Here is a 15,328-nt window from a genome sequence, read left to right on the forward strand (position 1 = left end):
ACGGCAGGGTACCCATCCATGTCCCTTAGAGTGCCCCATTTCTAAAATCTCTTTCAACTCTAAGATTTGGATATTAACAATTCCACCTCTGTCCTGTTTACTCTCTGGTGTTTATTTTCCTGACGAATTATGGAGCATTGAGAATTCTATACTTGTGTTCTCAATATTTTCTCTTTTGTTTGTATTTTTTTCCTTGCTATCTGCTATATATGTAAATCCACAGAGTAATGTTCAGCCTTTCTCAGCAAGACTTAAAAACTCATCGTTAATTTGGAGTTATGGTTCCCTTTCCTCATAGTGAATCTCCTGCTCCAGTGAGCTCATATTTCTATTTCTAACAGGTTTTAATAAAACCTAGTCAGCTGATCCTGTTGTCTTATTCCCCAACCAGGTTGCCAATTGATATTTTCTTCACACCAAAGCAGGAAGGAGATGTGAATTTTAATTTGATCTGCAATGTGACAAAGAAAGCCCAACCTCTGACATTAAATGTCAAGGCTGAGGGCTACAGTATGAATGCAGAGGTCAAGTGTAAGGACAAGACTGGCTCCTCCATTCTCTTGACTCCCAACCAGATCAACATCATCAACTTCTATGAGGTGAGGATGTGAGAAGGCCTTGCTCTCCCTCTTGGTTTCCACACTGACTGGGGGAGGTGGTACAAGTGAGAATGAGTTGAGTCTGTTTCAAATGCCAGCGAGACCAGGAGAACAGAAACATGCCAGGAGCAGCTCCATACTCTGAATATACATAGTTATAATGCGAATGCTTTTCTCATTTTATTTTTCAGGGGGTGGAAATATGGTGGGGAGAGGCAAGCATGCCTGTACTAAACATATAGGAAGGATGTTTGACTACCAATGGAAGTCTAAGAATTATAATAAATTGCCATCTTGCTCTTGAGATAGGAGAGTACCCCAATACTTGGTAGCTCTTGCTGGAACGTCTGACTACCTTGGGCTAATAATACTTAACTCACCAACATCAGCTGCCATCTTTATTTCCCAAAGGATGTTTTCTGACCCCAGAGAAGGGAACTATGATTTACGTTCACTACTCTGTTCTTTGACCCCCAGGTGGAATTAAATGAGTGTGTCCAGTGTGAATTGACCTTCATTAACACTGGAAAGTTCAACTTCAGCTTCCAGGCAGAGCTATCTGGCTCCAAATCCCTGCTTCAGTATTTGGAATTTTCACCTAAGGACAGCATCGTGGATGTAGGGCAGAGTTTACAAGCTATCCTATCTTTTCAACCATTTAAGAAGTGTGTCTTGAAGGGCCTGGAACTCAGAATCAAGGTAAGACATTGTCCAAACACTGAAAGCATTTACACATGCTGCCTTGACAGGTGAGTCCTCCTGTATATTCCTTGTCTTCTGCACACCTCCAGAAGCTCCTGAAAGGTGGTTGTGCTGTCCTTGAAACAGTCCCATAATCTCAAGGACAAAGGCCTCATCCATGGTTGGGGTGCCTGATGAGTAAGTGTTGATTGCAAAGCAGTTAACCATCCATGTGTTGGAATACCATCAGCCATTACAACAATTAGGGAGATAGATAGGCATGAAGAAACTATGTACAACATTTTCCAAGATAAGTTATTGAGTGAAAAACCAAGGAATGGTGATGTCATCAAGAATGACAAAGGACATCCAAAAATATGCCCTTCAATAGCAATGGTTGGCATTGGCAAAAATTGTCAAAACCAACTTTCTCTGGAAATTAACCACAGGCTTGCCACAATCCAAGGAATATTTATTCAAGAAAAATGGCTGGATATCCATAAGGACAAGGAGCTTTGTGGTGTTTTAACTTGCCTTGTTTCCACCCACCTCCCTCCACCTCTGCATTAGCCTTGAAAACCAACAAATCTATAATTAAAGTGAAAACAAGCAAGTGATCAGCAACTGGAAGGGAAAGGTTTGGAACACCCCAAAAGCCCCAGTTAAGATAATAGTCATTATTTGCACTGTCTAAAATTTCAGTGGAAACCCCCACGCACAAGGTTTGGTTTTATTTGACCTAACCCAGAGTTTACATGATATAAACAGCTTTTCCCATAGGGCATTTGTCAAAAACCAGTCAATGGCAATTGTTTAACACTGTAGCAGCCTGAGGCAGCAAGGACCCTGAGGCAAACCAGAAGCTGACCCAAAACTTAAAATGAAAAGCTAGGGAAGGAAATGTTCACAGGGGGCTTTAAAAAGCTCCAACACATTCCCTGGAATCTAGACAGCTGTGTGTGTAGGATGTGTCCATCTCAGGGCTGTGCTACCGCTCAATAAAGACTGCTTAGGAGAAAGCCCTAAGCTCTCACCTCTGGCTAACCTTTTGTGAAAGCAAAAAATGAAAAAACAGTCAGCAACAACCTGCCCAAGTGTCAAAGATATACCCCACCATACACACAGAGCCCCTCAGCAAAAGCTGGAAGACTTATTGATGCTAGGCATTTAAAGAAATCTCTCTCCAAACATTAACTGACCACAAAACTAACTAAGCAGATACTTCATTAGCCATGCATAAATAAGAAAAAGACACGACAGTTATTAACATATGTGCATGTATCAACAGAGTCTCAAAATGCATAAAACAAAACTGATAAAGGGAGAAAGAGACAATTCAACAATCATGTTGGAGATTTTAGTAGCTAGCTTTTAATAATGAAGAGAATAAATAGAAAATCATCAAGGAAATAAGAAGTCTTGAGCAACACTCTCAAAGCACTGCATCTAACGCACATAAATAGAACATTTCATCCAATGGCACCAGGATACACATACTCCTCAGGTGCACGTGGAACATTATCCAAGATAGATAATAGATTAAGCTATGAAACAAACCTCAACAAATGTGAAAGGACTGTAATGGTACAGAGCGCATTCTTCAGCCACAGTGGAGTAAAATTGGAAGTCAACAACAAAAAGAAATTCGGGATGCCTAGCCTAAGACATTATCTTTATCAAATCCTCAAGAAAGTGATTCACAGGAAGATGGGAGTAAAACAACTGGAACCTATCTTAGTCCTGTCCTAGGTTATAACAGAATACCTGAGCCTGAGCAATTTATAATGAAAAGAAGTTTATTGGTTCACAGTTCTAGAGGCTGTGAAGTCCAATGTCAAGGGAACAGACCTTGCTGCATCACAACATGGCGGATGGCATCACATGGTGAAAGAGGAAAGAGGGGGAGTGGAAGGGGAAAAAGAGAGAGAGAGAGAACACAAAAGCGGGTGAACATAATGGTAACAAAAATGAAGTCACTTTCACAGTAATGGCATTAGCCCATTCGTGGTGGCTAGCCCTCATGACCTAAACACCTCTTAAAGGTCCCATCACAGTGGCAATTAAATTTCAACTTGAGTTCTAGAGGGGACAAATATTTGAGCAATAGCAGATGAGTCACTGGCCATTGAGAGTTCAGGAACCTCATTTCCCTGGCTTGAAATTTGGCAGTAAAGTCGGAAGCCATCCTCCCTGAGAAATATGAAGGGCTCATCCCTTTTGAGAACTGTCTTTTTCAGAATCTTCATTTCTTATAGCAAAAAGAAATATAACATGCTATAACAGTGGTTCTCAACCTTCCTAATGCTGCGGCCCTTTAATACAGTTCCTGTGGGTCGCGACCCACAGGTTGAGAACCACTGTGCTACACGATCTTCCCACTCTGATTAGCAAGAGTTAAAAGTGATAAATTTAAATCTTTTTCAGAGAATCAGCCATAAAAATTATATAAAATCCTTAAATAAGAAAATGGCTTTAAATTTACAAAGTTGTTTATGAAAACTTGTACTAATGATTGTTGATATATTCTAATGTTTAAAATGAATGCTTATTCTTATGTTTATTCTAATGATGTTTAGAATAAATATTAGATATTTTCTTTTAAATCAGTTATCAGTTTTTGAAACTTCATATTATGAGGTTTGTAAGGAACAAATTAAGTTCACATACCAATGGATCAAGTGTTACCTTGTGGTTGAAAGTCCAGATGGTGACTCTGATCTTACTGTCTTTCCACTCTTCATCCTTGGCATATTGCCCTGGCCCTCATTCTTGTCATCTCCTGGCCGTAAGGTGACTGTCCTACCTGAAGTTCAATGTCTACACACCACAGTGAAAAGGAAGAAGAAGATCCTAAAGGCAAAACACTTTCCCTAGCAAGGCTTTGCCTGTGTATTCAAGATTGAACACACTCTTATCCTCTTTTGTTTACATCCAATAATCAGTACTATGCCTGATGGCCACCCTGAGCTGCAAGGAACAGGGGGAAATGATACGTTTTCACCTAAGCACACTGGCAACCAGAGTTCTGCTAGTGAGGACCTTCAAGCTGAATCACTGATGCGTGAACAAAGCAAGAGCCCATGTAGGGCCTGATTACAGAACAGTTTTTCTTCAATAAACAAACTTCTAACCTGCTACATCAGAATCTCTGGAGGTGGAACCCTGACCTGTATTTGTTAAAACACCAATTGCTTTTCTCTTTCACCTGACAACTTATGTGCTGCCTCCCCCCACTTCTCCTACTCACCCTGCACCTGCCATTCCCTCCCCACAGATCACCCACGGCCCAACATACATATGCAGCATCTTAGGTTGTGCCGTGAGCCCAGCCGTCCATTTCTCCTTCACCAGCTACAACTTTGGGACCTGCTTCATCTTCCAAGCCGGGATGCCCCCATACAAACAAATCCTGCTCATCACCAACAAGGAAGAAACGTCTATGAGGTAAGCTGGCTTCCCAAAGGCTCCACAGGATTCCACAGCCTTCTGTGGGTCTCACAGACTCCACACAGGTGAAGTCCTGCCAAGACAAAAAAAAAAAAAAAAAATGAATTGTTGGAAAGAGTCAAACATAGAACACAGTAGGCATGAATCTTGGGTCCCTGTCCTCACCACTGATATGATGCTTGGATAGCCATAAGCTATCTGCAACACACCCACTTCTTAGAGGGCAATGCCAAATGGCGTGATGAGAGGTGTTATGGCTTCCATTTATTTTCCTCATGTAATATATGTAGAAACTGAGTTTGGGAGAGTTAAGTGAATTTCCCAGGCCTGTGACTTCTCAAGAAATAGATGTGTACTGAGCCTAAGTCTTCTGATGCAAGTCCACCCTCTCTACACCCCTCCTGTGTGGTATGTTACAGGGCATTGTCCAACAAATGAAACAGAATCTCCAAGCATTGGGCAAAAAACTATGTTCACTCAAAGCTCTCTGTGTCATTATTTTCTACAGGGAAGGATTATATGTTCTATGGTGTAGAACTTTCTACAGTGATGAAGATGTTTATCTGCACTGTCCAATGTGGTGCCCAACAGCTGGATACAGCTATGGAGCACTTGACATATGGCTAGTGCAACTAAGGAACTGACTCTTTTACGTAATTTTAATTTAAATAGCCACATGTGTCTAGTGGCTACCATATTGGATAGCACAGATGGCTACCATATTGGATAGCACAGATTTACATTCTAATTTCAACTCTTCCCTAGCTGTGTGACCTTGGCATACTTTTTAAGCTCTCTGTGTCTCTGTCTCCTTGACCCAAAGGAGAAATCATATTCATGCCCTCTAAAAAGGAACTATTGGGAAGGTTAAATTAGTTCATCTAGAAACAACACTTGTAATACTTCCTGGAAATAGAAAATGTTCGATTATTGTTAGCCGCTGCTTTGTTGTTATTATTGATTATTATCATCCTGAATGTTAAATTATAAGAGTGTCACGTCAACTAATTAAAAAGCTTATCTACCTATACTCTTTCTTACATTAGTCAATGTAATCTCAGTCTTACTTTGTTTTTTAAGTTGGCCTAGCTAGACTCCTTCCCTCTATACCTGTAAGACAGACGAGGAGAAGGTGTAATGGAGAAGTAGGTGCCTTCTTGCCCCCAGATGGAATAGGGTGGATGGACACCCTTAAGATCCCTTCTGGCTGAGCAATTAGTAATACTATAATAGTAAAAGTTCACCTTTATAGAATATTTCCTCTCTCTGCCCTGTTTAGTGACTGTTTAAGTCACTTCCACATTTAATGCTCACAACCCTTTGAAATAGTTACTATTACCCCCATTTTACAGATAAGGAAATGGAGACCCAAATGGGCCAAGTAATTTTTCCAAGGTCATGTGGCTAGTGAGTGATAGAGCCCAGATCCAACTCCTCCTGTCTGTCTGACTCCAAAGCACACGTTTCTCCCCACTGCACTTTACCACCCAAGTACTTCTGGAAGCCCTTCCTTCTTAAGAGAGGGTACGAAAGCCTCGTGGTACAAAACCGTAAGATGCATTATCAGAACAGGGAACAAGAGCACGGAGAGCATTGGGCAAAGTGTTATGATTCTTTGAATTTGAGGCTCGGTTCTGCCAGCATCTCAGGATGGGATTTGGGGTATGTTAAATAACTTTGCTGTGCCTAGGAGAGGATGAGCTGGGTCACTGCTGAGGTCCCTTCCAGCTCTTAACTCTGGACAACAGGATGGGAAATCCATCCGTCCAGCCCAGAAAGGTGCAGGACAGACAGCCTGGATGTCTGGGTCAGTCTTCTCAGAGTTTACACACCCTCCTCTTGATTTCTCCAGCATAGATTGTCTGTACACCAACACCAACTACCTTGAGGTTAATTTCCATGTTGAAGTGATAAAGCCAGGAATGACGCTGGAGATTCCAATCATCTTTTATCCTCGAGAAAGTATCAGCTATCATGAACTCATCCCCTTTGAAATCAATGGACTCTCACAACAAATAGTCGAAATCAAAGGGAGGGGCACCGAAATGAAGGTAAAACAAGACAGGGAGGCCCTCGGGCTTGGCGCCCTCCTTCCCACCCTCTTCAGCCTCCTTTGCCCACCTGGGCTGCTCCCCCTCAAGGTCTCTGCCCCTGAGCCACTCTGTCGGGGTCAGATAATGCAACTAGTAATACAAAAGGGCAAATTGTCAAATCAGACTCATTGAATAATATAGGACTTATCCAATACCAAACTTTACCATATCAAATGATACAAGTAATCTCAGGCACTAGAGAAACATTATTTTCCTTGGAAAAGTTTGAGACTAGGCACAGGCACTCTGGGTAGGAAAGGAACGGTCCCAGCCTGCTCCTTCTCGGTATCTGGCAGACGTTTAAGATATTTGTCTATTGGGGGAATTTCTACTTCAATAAAAGGAGACTCTCAAGAATGCATGGGGTGTTTCAGGAACCGAAGGAAAATGGAGTGGTGTATTCCTGGCAGCCTTCTCATCAAGCCACAGGGGCAACAGGACATTGCCAGCTGCTGTGTCTGGACCCAAGGAGAGATAGGGTCTCTTACAATCCTGCGTCTTCACTCATTTGCTTGTTCTTTTGTTTGTTCATTCAGCACCACTGTGTGCTGGGTACTTTGGGTAGATCCAGAGTAAACATGTGCTCTGACCTCCAGGAGCTCATGATTGGTAAGGGAGATGCTCTCTTGCCTTTTTAGGCAAAATAGAAATGCAGGCTGGGTTTAAAAATAGTTGAGAGGAGAGCAGTGTAGTGACCAGAAAAATGACCCACTGGTCACTGTCATTGTGGGTCAAAGCCACCCTGCAGGGCAAGGCTTAGCCTGGTGGTGGACTGATGTAGGTCCCATTTTTACCATCACTTTAGCTGAGTCCTATGAAGTATGTCTACTTCTCTGCACTCCTGCGGCCACCATTCTGGTCCAGACCATTGCCTCTCACTTCTCACGCTTTCTCTCTCGCCCTCTTCTGTTCTCTGTGGAGGAGTGAGCCCACCCACTCTCACAGCACACCCATGACCGGCACCCCCTGCTTCCCTTTTCTCCCAGAATAAAGCCTCGTCTCTTCCTTCCCACCCAAAAATGTCCCACAAGACCTTAAAAGATCTGACCACCTCTAGACTCATCTTCTCAGTCCCAGCTTCCAGCCACAGGCCTTTCCACAGGCTGTCCCCTCGCCTTAGAGCATCCCCAACCCCACACCAAGCTGAGTGGATCCTCCTCTCATGAGCACTCAGGGTGAACATGCCACACTCAAAAAGGCCTCCCTGAGCCCCCATCTAGCTTCAGCCCCTGTACTATGCTCTCAGGGTGACCCCTGCTTATCCTTTGTATCCTTTAACGTGGTTGTAATTAAGTAATTGTGGGATGGGTAGCTGAGTGGGCGTGTGATGCATGTTACTGTTCATTGAGTAGGTGAATGCCCTTCCACTAGCAGAAGTTAGGCCGCTGAAGGAAAGGGAACAGCCCCACCTCACCAGGAAAGATGTTGCACAATGTTTATTTTTCTCATTGACCATGAACTCTTCCTCATGCCACAGGTTTCAGTCCTAGATCCAGCCAACAGGGTTGTGAAGTTGGGAGCCCTCCTACCAGGACAGGTTGTGAAAAAAACAGTTTCCATCATGAACAACAGCCTTACCCACATCACATTCAACCAGTCAGTTTTGTTCTCAGTTCCAGAGCTCCAGGAACCCAAGGTTGGTGCCTAGTGGGACTCCTGGTGGCCTCTTCATGGCCCCTCGTGCCAAGGCTGGCCATGCTACCGACACAAGCAATCCCAGGACAGCATAAAAACTGCAGAGGCAGGGTGTGAACTGGGAGCAGGTCTGCTCAGAAGAGGGATGATGGGGGTGGGGGGTGGGTAGAGCTAGGGAAGACCTCAGAGTAGAGAGGCCTGTGCTGAATTTTACAAGGTGAAGATGCATCTCCTAGGCAAACAGGTTGAAAAGGGGAGTTCCTGGTGGACAAAGGAATATATGTTCAAAAGGGTCAGTGCTTTTGGAAAACTAGATAGGATTCAGTGTGGCAGGAGCAGTGAGGACCATTGGAGATTGCAGGATACAGAGAAATGGGCTGTGAGAGGTCAGCCAAGGCAAGACACGCGCCCTCCCAGTAGGCGTCTCATCTCAGGACCCCATGTTGCCCACTTCACCATCCAGACAAGGAAGGTTGACCTTTTTCTTCCCTTCCCTCATTAATCCAAATTAAAGTCCTCAGTTCCAGTGTGCCAGGTCCCCTAACAGTAAGAGGCAGACTTGGTCAGACGCGTGCTGGCACCAGCACCTGGAGACTAGTCTCCAATGTCATCGTGTTTTGCGAAATCCCTGAGATTACTCTCCTGTTGCCCCTGCCCAGCCCGTTATCTCACTCCCTGCTGCCACGGTGACCGTTCAGTGTTCAAGAGAGATTTCTCCCAGGACTAAGGGGAATTTATACAAACTTTAGAATACATGGGTCACCTGGGGAACTTTTGGAAATGCAGGTTCCAGGCTCTCTCCAGGAGGCTCTGATTCAGTCGGCCTAAGGCAGGAATCTGCATTTTAACAATCACACAGGGAAATGTGATGCAGGGGAAATGCTGGAGCTCTTGAGTGTTTCCTATTTCCTGTCACAATTTAAAATGAAGGAGGAAAGGGGCAGGAGAGGGAGTTGACATTTGCTAAATGGCTGTCGTGTGCCATATATTTTACATAGATGACCTTCATCTTCACCATGGAGTAAGTCAGCAAGTTTGAGTAACTTACCAAAGCTCACTCGGCTGGCCCAACAGCAGAAGTGACATCTGGCCCCTCTTCCAGCCCCAGCAGCAAGACCTTAGGAATCGAGGCCTTACCCCATCCCCCACCCTCAGCAGCTGAGTCTGGGTGTCATTTCATCCAGGTCATCACCGTGGTGCCCTTCCAGAACATCACGCTGAAGCCCAAAGAAGTCTGCAAACTGGAAGTCACCTTCGCCCCAAAGAAGCGCGTGCCCGCCTTCTCTGAGGAAGTGTTCATGGAGTGCATGGGGCTCCTGCGCCCCCTCTTCCTTCTCAGCGGCTGCTGCCAGGCCCTGGAGATCTCGCTGGACCAGGACCATCTGCCCTTTGGACCAGTTGTGTATCAGACACAAGCCTCGCGTCGCATCCTTATGTTGAACTCAGGCGACATGGGTGCGAGGTAGAGGACCGCTGCCCCCTCCCTGGACTGCCCTGGATAGATACCTGTTTCTCTGGTGCAGCCACTTTTTATTTCTGTTCTCTCCCTTCTATATCCCCCCTGCTTCCCTCAGGATGTGACCACGGTGACCTCACATCTTGATCACTACTGCCATGATTTCTAAAATTAATATGATGGGGAACATTTGCTCAATGCTTATTATATAGCTCACCTCATTCAATCCCAGCAACAACTCTGTGCAGCTATTACTAATATATTTTACAGATGGGTTCATGAAGGTACAGAGAGATTAAGTAACTTTTCTGAACTCATGAATGTAGAAAGAACTTTCTATGTGCAGCGCAATGCTGAGCATTCTTACATATAATATCACACTTATTTTTCCCAGTAAGCTCTAAGGTAGGTACTACATCATACCCATTACTCAGGTAGAATTGAGGCTCAGAGAGGTTAGGTGACGTGCCCAGAGTCACACAGCCAGGAAGTGACAAAGATGGGACTGGAACCAGGTATATCTGTTCTTTCCAGGCTCCTCCCACTTGGGCATGCTGACATAGTGGTCCAGGCTGCACACCACACACCCGCATGCGCACCTTCACGTAGACCTCACGCACACGGCACCCTGGGGGTGATGTGGCATCCATGGTGGTAGAGGCACACCTTCCAGCCTCTGTCTCCTGCCCAGACCAAGCAACCAACCACAGGGGGGTGACCACACAGGGCTATCGGATCCCAGCGCCACCAAGAACAGGCGCAACTCTCACGTGAACGGATTGTTGCTACCCTGCTGGATCTGAACTAAGAGGCAGTATGGATAAAGATTAAAACGAGGTTTCAAAAGGGTTCCCATCCTAGCCATGCCACCTTGTGTACACATGTATGTGCGTGTTCATGCATCTGTCCCTTCTGCCGTGCATAATTACTCTTGGGTAATCAGCTGCAGCCATTTCCCACCCTGGATCAGCTCTGAGAGGGAACTGAGTCGCCTTCCCCAGCGAGCACACACCCACACCCACCAGTGCTTCAGCTGTCTGGCAGATCTTTCTCCTCCAGGTCCCAGGGAGTAGCAAGGGAGCTAAACCACACAGCTAAAAGCCCAAGTCTCTTGTTCTCAGTAGCGTGGAGGACACCCTCAGAACATTAGTAAACTCTCTTTCTTGTCTTCTTTTGTCTTGGAAAAGGTTTAAATGGGATGTCAAAAAGTTCGAGCCTCATTTCTCCATCAGCCCAGAAGAAGGCTATATCACCCCAGGCATGGAGGTTTCTTTCGAAGTGACTTACCATCCCACCGAGGTGGGGAAGGAGAGTCTCTACAAAAACTTGCTCTGCTTCATCCAGGGAGGCAATCCCCTGAGCCTGACCCTGTCTGGAGTCTGCGTGGGACCACCTGTAATAAAAGAGGTTAGTGGGCTGGACCAGCGGCAGGACTGAGTTCAGCAGGTGAACTCAGCTGAGCCTCCTCCAAAAGAGCGGTCCTGTTCAAACGGTCCTCACCACCCGAATCAAACATTCAGACCTGCTCCCTCCTCTCTCCACAAGGCCTGTGAATATGCTTTTCCCATGATTAGAATATTCTTCATTTAGTTAATTCCTTTCACTCAGTAGCTCTCAACTCAAGCATTACATTCTCAAGGAAGCCTGCCTTGTTATCCTTGGCTCAATCAAATTCTGAGATTGGTGAGTAAAGGGTTAACACCATTCTTCATCTCTATAGTTTAAAAAACAAAAATGGGGCTCTGGCTGTGTAGCTTAGCGGCTAGGGCACTGGTCACATACACCAAAGCTGGCAGGTTTGAATCCAGCCCGGGCCTGCTAAACAACAATGACAACTACAACAACAACAACAATAGTTGGACATTGTGGCAGGCGCCTGTAGTCCCAGGTACTTGGGAGGCTGAGGCAAGAGAATTACTTAAGCCCAAGAGTTTGAGGTTGCTATGAGCTGTGATACCACAGCACTCTACCAAGGGCGACATAATGAGACTTTGTCTCAAAAAAATAAAAAATAAATTAAAATGGCCATGGGTTAACCATCTGCTTGCCCTGTTACTAGACCCCTAACTACTGTTGGTTGTGTTAACTGACAATATTGCTTATGATAGAATTGGTACCCAATGTCTGCATGTACAAGGTGTCCATAAAGGTCACGTGCAGTTTAAATAGTTTAATGGTTTAAATTGCACATGGACTTTATGGACACCTTGTATAATATAATATAATATTATTCCAAAAATGTTATGTGAATGGAGTCACATACCACACTGTGAACTTTTAGGTACAAGTCTCAGCAAGAATACATGCTTTCATTTCTCTTGGGTCAATACCTAGTTGTGGATTGGCTGGATTATGTGATGGGCATACGTCTGCCCTTTTAAGAAACTGTCGAATTATTTTCCAAAATAGTTGTGTCAGGGTGGTGCCTGTGGCTCAAAGGAGTAGGGCACAAGCCCCATATGCTGGAGGTGGCAGGTTCAAACCCAGCCCTGGCCAAAAACTGCAAAAAAAATAAAAACTAAATAGTTGTGTCCTTTTACATTCCTACCAGCAATGTCTGACATCTTCACAGGCTCTACCTCCTTGTCAACTCTTGATATGCTCAGTTTTTTAAATTTGAGCCATTCTATAAGGTATGTAGAGGCATCTCACTAAGGTTTTTAACTTGTATTTCCCTAATGACTAATGAAGTGTTTGTTCAAATGTTCTATCTGTGGCTGGGTGCTATGGCTCACACCTGTAATTCCAGCACTCTGGGAAGCCAAGGCAGGTAGATTGCTTGGGATCAGGAGTTCAAGAACAGCCTGAGCAAGAGCAAGACCCTGTTTTTACTAAAAACAGGGAGAAAAAAACAAAATTAGCCAGGCATTGTGGCAAACATCTGTATTCCCAGTTACTCAGGAGACTGAGACAAGAGGGTCACTTGAGCCCAAGAGTTTGAGGTTGCTGTGAGCTATGACACCACAACACTCTACCCAGGGTGACAGAGTCAGACTCTGTCTCAAAATAAATAAATAAATTAAATAATTTTTTTAAATCTTCTATTTTTAATTGGGTATTTTGTTCTCTTATTAAAGTTTTGAGACCTTACTTTATGAATGCTGGACACAAGTTTTACATTTATGTTGCCACTCTATTTGGAGTTAATTTTTGTACATAGTGCAAGATACAAATCAAAATTCCTTTTTCTGTATATGGATATCCAATTGTTCTAGCACCATTTGTTGAAAAGACTGCCTTTGCATCTTTTTCAAAAACCAATTGATCACCTATATGCGGGTCTGTTGCTGAACTCTATTCTTGGCTGTTAACCGTCCACATTGTTAAGACTGATTGATGGCCAGTTCTCAGCCTTCATCTTCCTTGACTTATAGAGAGCATTTGACTAATCTCTCCAAAATTTGTCAAAATCTGGGACCTCTGCAATCAATGTTTCCTCTGCTGGTAGCCTCTTCCCCAGATCTTTCTTGACTTCATCCTTCTTGGTCTCTAATCAAGTGCACATGCTCAGTGAGGCCTTTCTGATCACCTTATTTAAAATTGCAAACCCCCTGCCCAGTCTGTCGTGCCCGTCCCCTTGCTCTGCTTTGTAGCTCCCCTTAGCACATACTTGTGTCCTACTTGTCTGTCTCTCCCCAGTGGAACATAAGGTCTTTGAGAGCAGGGATTTTTATTATTTTGGGCATCACTGTATCTCCACCACCAAGACCAGTGCCTGGCACATGGAAAGTACCCAATAAATATATGCGGAATGAATGAAAGGAAAAGAAAATGGTCCATTGAAAAGAAAATGGTCCACTGAAACTCCCGATGGGAAGCACCATTTAAGTCAGTCTTCCCTGGCATGTTCTACACCTCCAGCCCCTAGAGACAGACCAGGGGAAGTGCCATGGAAGATGAGGTGCCTGCTTTCTTTCAGGTGGTGAATTTCACCTGCCAGGTGCGCTCTAAACACACGCAGACCATCCTGCTGTCAAACCGCACCAACCAGACGTGGAACCTGCACCCCATCTTTGAGGGTGAGCACTGGGAAGGGCCTGAGTTCATTACGCTGGAGGCTCATCAGCAAAACAAGCCCTACGAGATCACCTACAGGCCTCGCACCATGAACGTGGAGAACCGCAGGCACCAGGTAGGTAGAGGCCTTCTGTTGGTTTCCTGGCATAGCTGAAGGGAGGAGCCATATGACAAGGTCAGAGCTCAAAGAATGTCAGAACGGGGGGTGGGGAGACACCCAGATCGTGTTGGCACAACAGGGACTCATGCAGATCACCAAGTGCTGGCTTCCTTTTCTGTCCACATGTTCAGGGGATTTTCTTAGAGCCAGGGGCTCAGTTCTGAAATATAGTGCTAAACCAAGCATCAATCAATCAAAATTTGGCTTACCTACGTAAGTAACATGATGGTAGCTATAATAATAAATACCAAAAAATTAAAGTAGCCATGATCTTCCACCCTGTAAAAGAACAAACTCTTTTTTCTATCTTCACTACCAATTCTTTTTTGTGTGTGTGTGTGTGTAGAGACAGAGTTTCACTTAATTGCCCTCGGTAGAGTGCCGTGGCATCACACAGCTCACGGCAACCTCCAACTCCTGGGCTTAGGTGATTCTCCTGCCTCAGCCTCCCGAGTAGCTGGGACTACAGGCGCCTGCCACAATGCCTGGCTATTTTTTTGGTTGCAGTTTGGCCGGGGCTGGGTTTGAACCCGCCACCCTTGGTATATGGGGCCAGCGCCCTGCTCACTGAGCCACAGGCGCCGCCCCACTACCAATTCTTATTAAGATAAAGCCTTGATGGTCATCATAGCCTACCCAGTTGGCACTCTGTCTTCACTTTATATTATATCATTAGTATTTTTCTATTTATGAACTATTTCTTTTTTTTTTTTTTGTAGAGACAGAGTCTCACTTTATGGCCCTGGGTAGAGTGCCATGGTATCACACAGCTCACAGCAATCTCCAACTCCTGGGCTTAAGCGATTCTCTTGCCTCAGCCTCCCAAATAGCTGGGACTACAGGCGCCCGCCACAACGCCCGGCTATTTTTTGATTGCAGTTTAGCCGGGGCCAGGCTTGAACCCGCCACCCTCGGTATATGGGGCCAGCGCCCTACCGACTGAGCCACAGGCGCCGCCCTTATGAACTACTTCTAATGGCTGCCTAATGTTTCATTGGATGAGAGTCCCAAAATTTGTTTAACATTCCCTTGTTGTTGAATGTTTACCTTCAAATTTTCATCACTGTTATAAGTGGTTCTAACTTCTTCCTTTGGAGGGATTTTTCTTCAGTAAGTTCCCTGGGGTGGTATTCCTGATTCCAATAGATATGAATGTTTTATAACTCTTAAAACATATTATAGGGGTGGCGCCTGTGGCTCAGTGAGCAGGGCGCCGGCCCCATATACCGAGGGTGGCGAG

The 15,328-nt window shown here is 44.8% G+C and overlaps 1 protein-coding gene across 4 annotated transcripts in view; it reads left to right on the forward strand.

Moving 5' to 3' along the window:
• Window positions 1-15,328, forward strand: part of HYDIN (HYDIN axonemal central pair apparatus protein) — a 362,157-nt gene that overhangs the window by 336,234 nt on the left and 10,595 nt on the right. For all 4 annotated transcript variants that reach the window (XM_053606972.1, XM_053606955.1, XM_053606945.1 and 1 more), the window contains 8 exons: window positions 392-599; window positions 1,077-1,298; window positions 4,555-4,724; window positions 6,580-6,778; window positions 8,298-8,456; window positions 9,640-9,917; window positions 11,099-11,318; window positions 13,831-14,043. In XM_053606972.1, the coding sequence (XP_053462947.1) occupies window positions 392-599; window positions 1,077-1,298; window positions 4,555-4,724; window positions 6,580-6,778; window positions 8,298-8,456; window positions 9,640-9,917; window positions 11,099-11,318; window positions 13,831-14,043 (1,669 nt within the window). The remainder of the gene's footprint in view (window positions 1-391; window positions 600-1,076; window positions 1,299-4,554; window positions 4,725-6,579; window positions 6,779-8,297; window positions 8,457-9,639; window positions 9,918-11,098; window positions 11,319-13,830; window positions 14,044-15,328) is intronic.

This window comes from Nycticebus coucang, chromosome 2 (genome assembly GCF_027406575.1).
Source record: "Nycticebus coucang isolate mNycCou1 chromosome 2, mNycCou1.pri, whole genome shotgun sequence".
Lineage (NCBI taxonomy): Eukaryota > Metazoa > Chordata > Mammalia > Primates > Lorisidae > Nycticebus > Nycticebus coucang.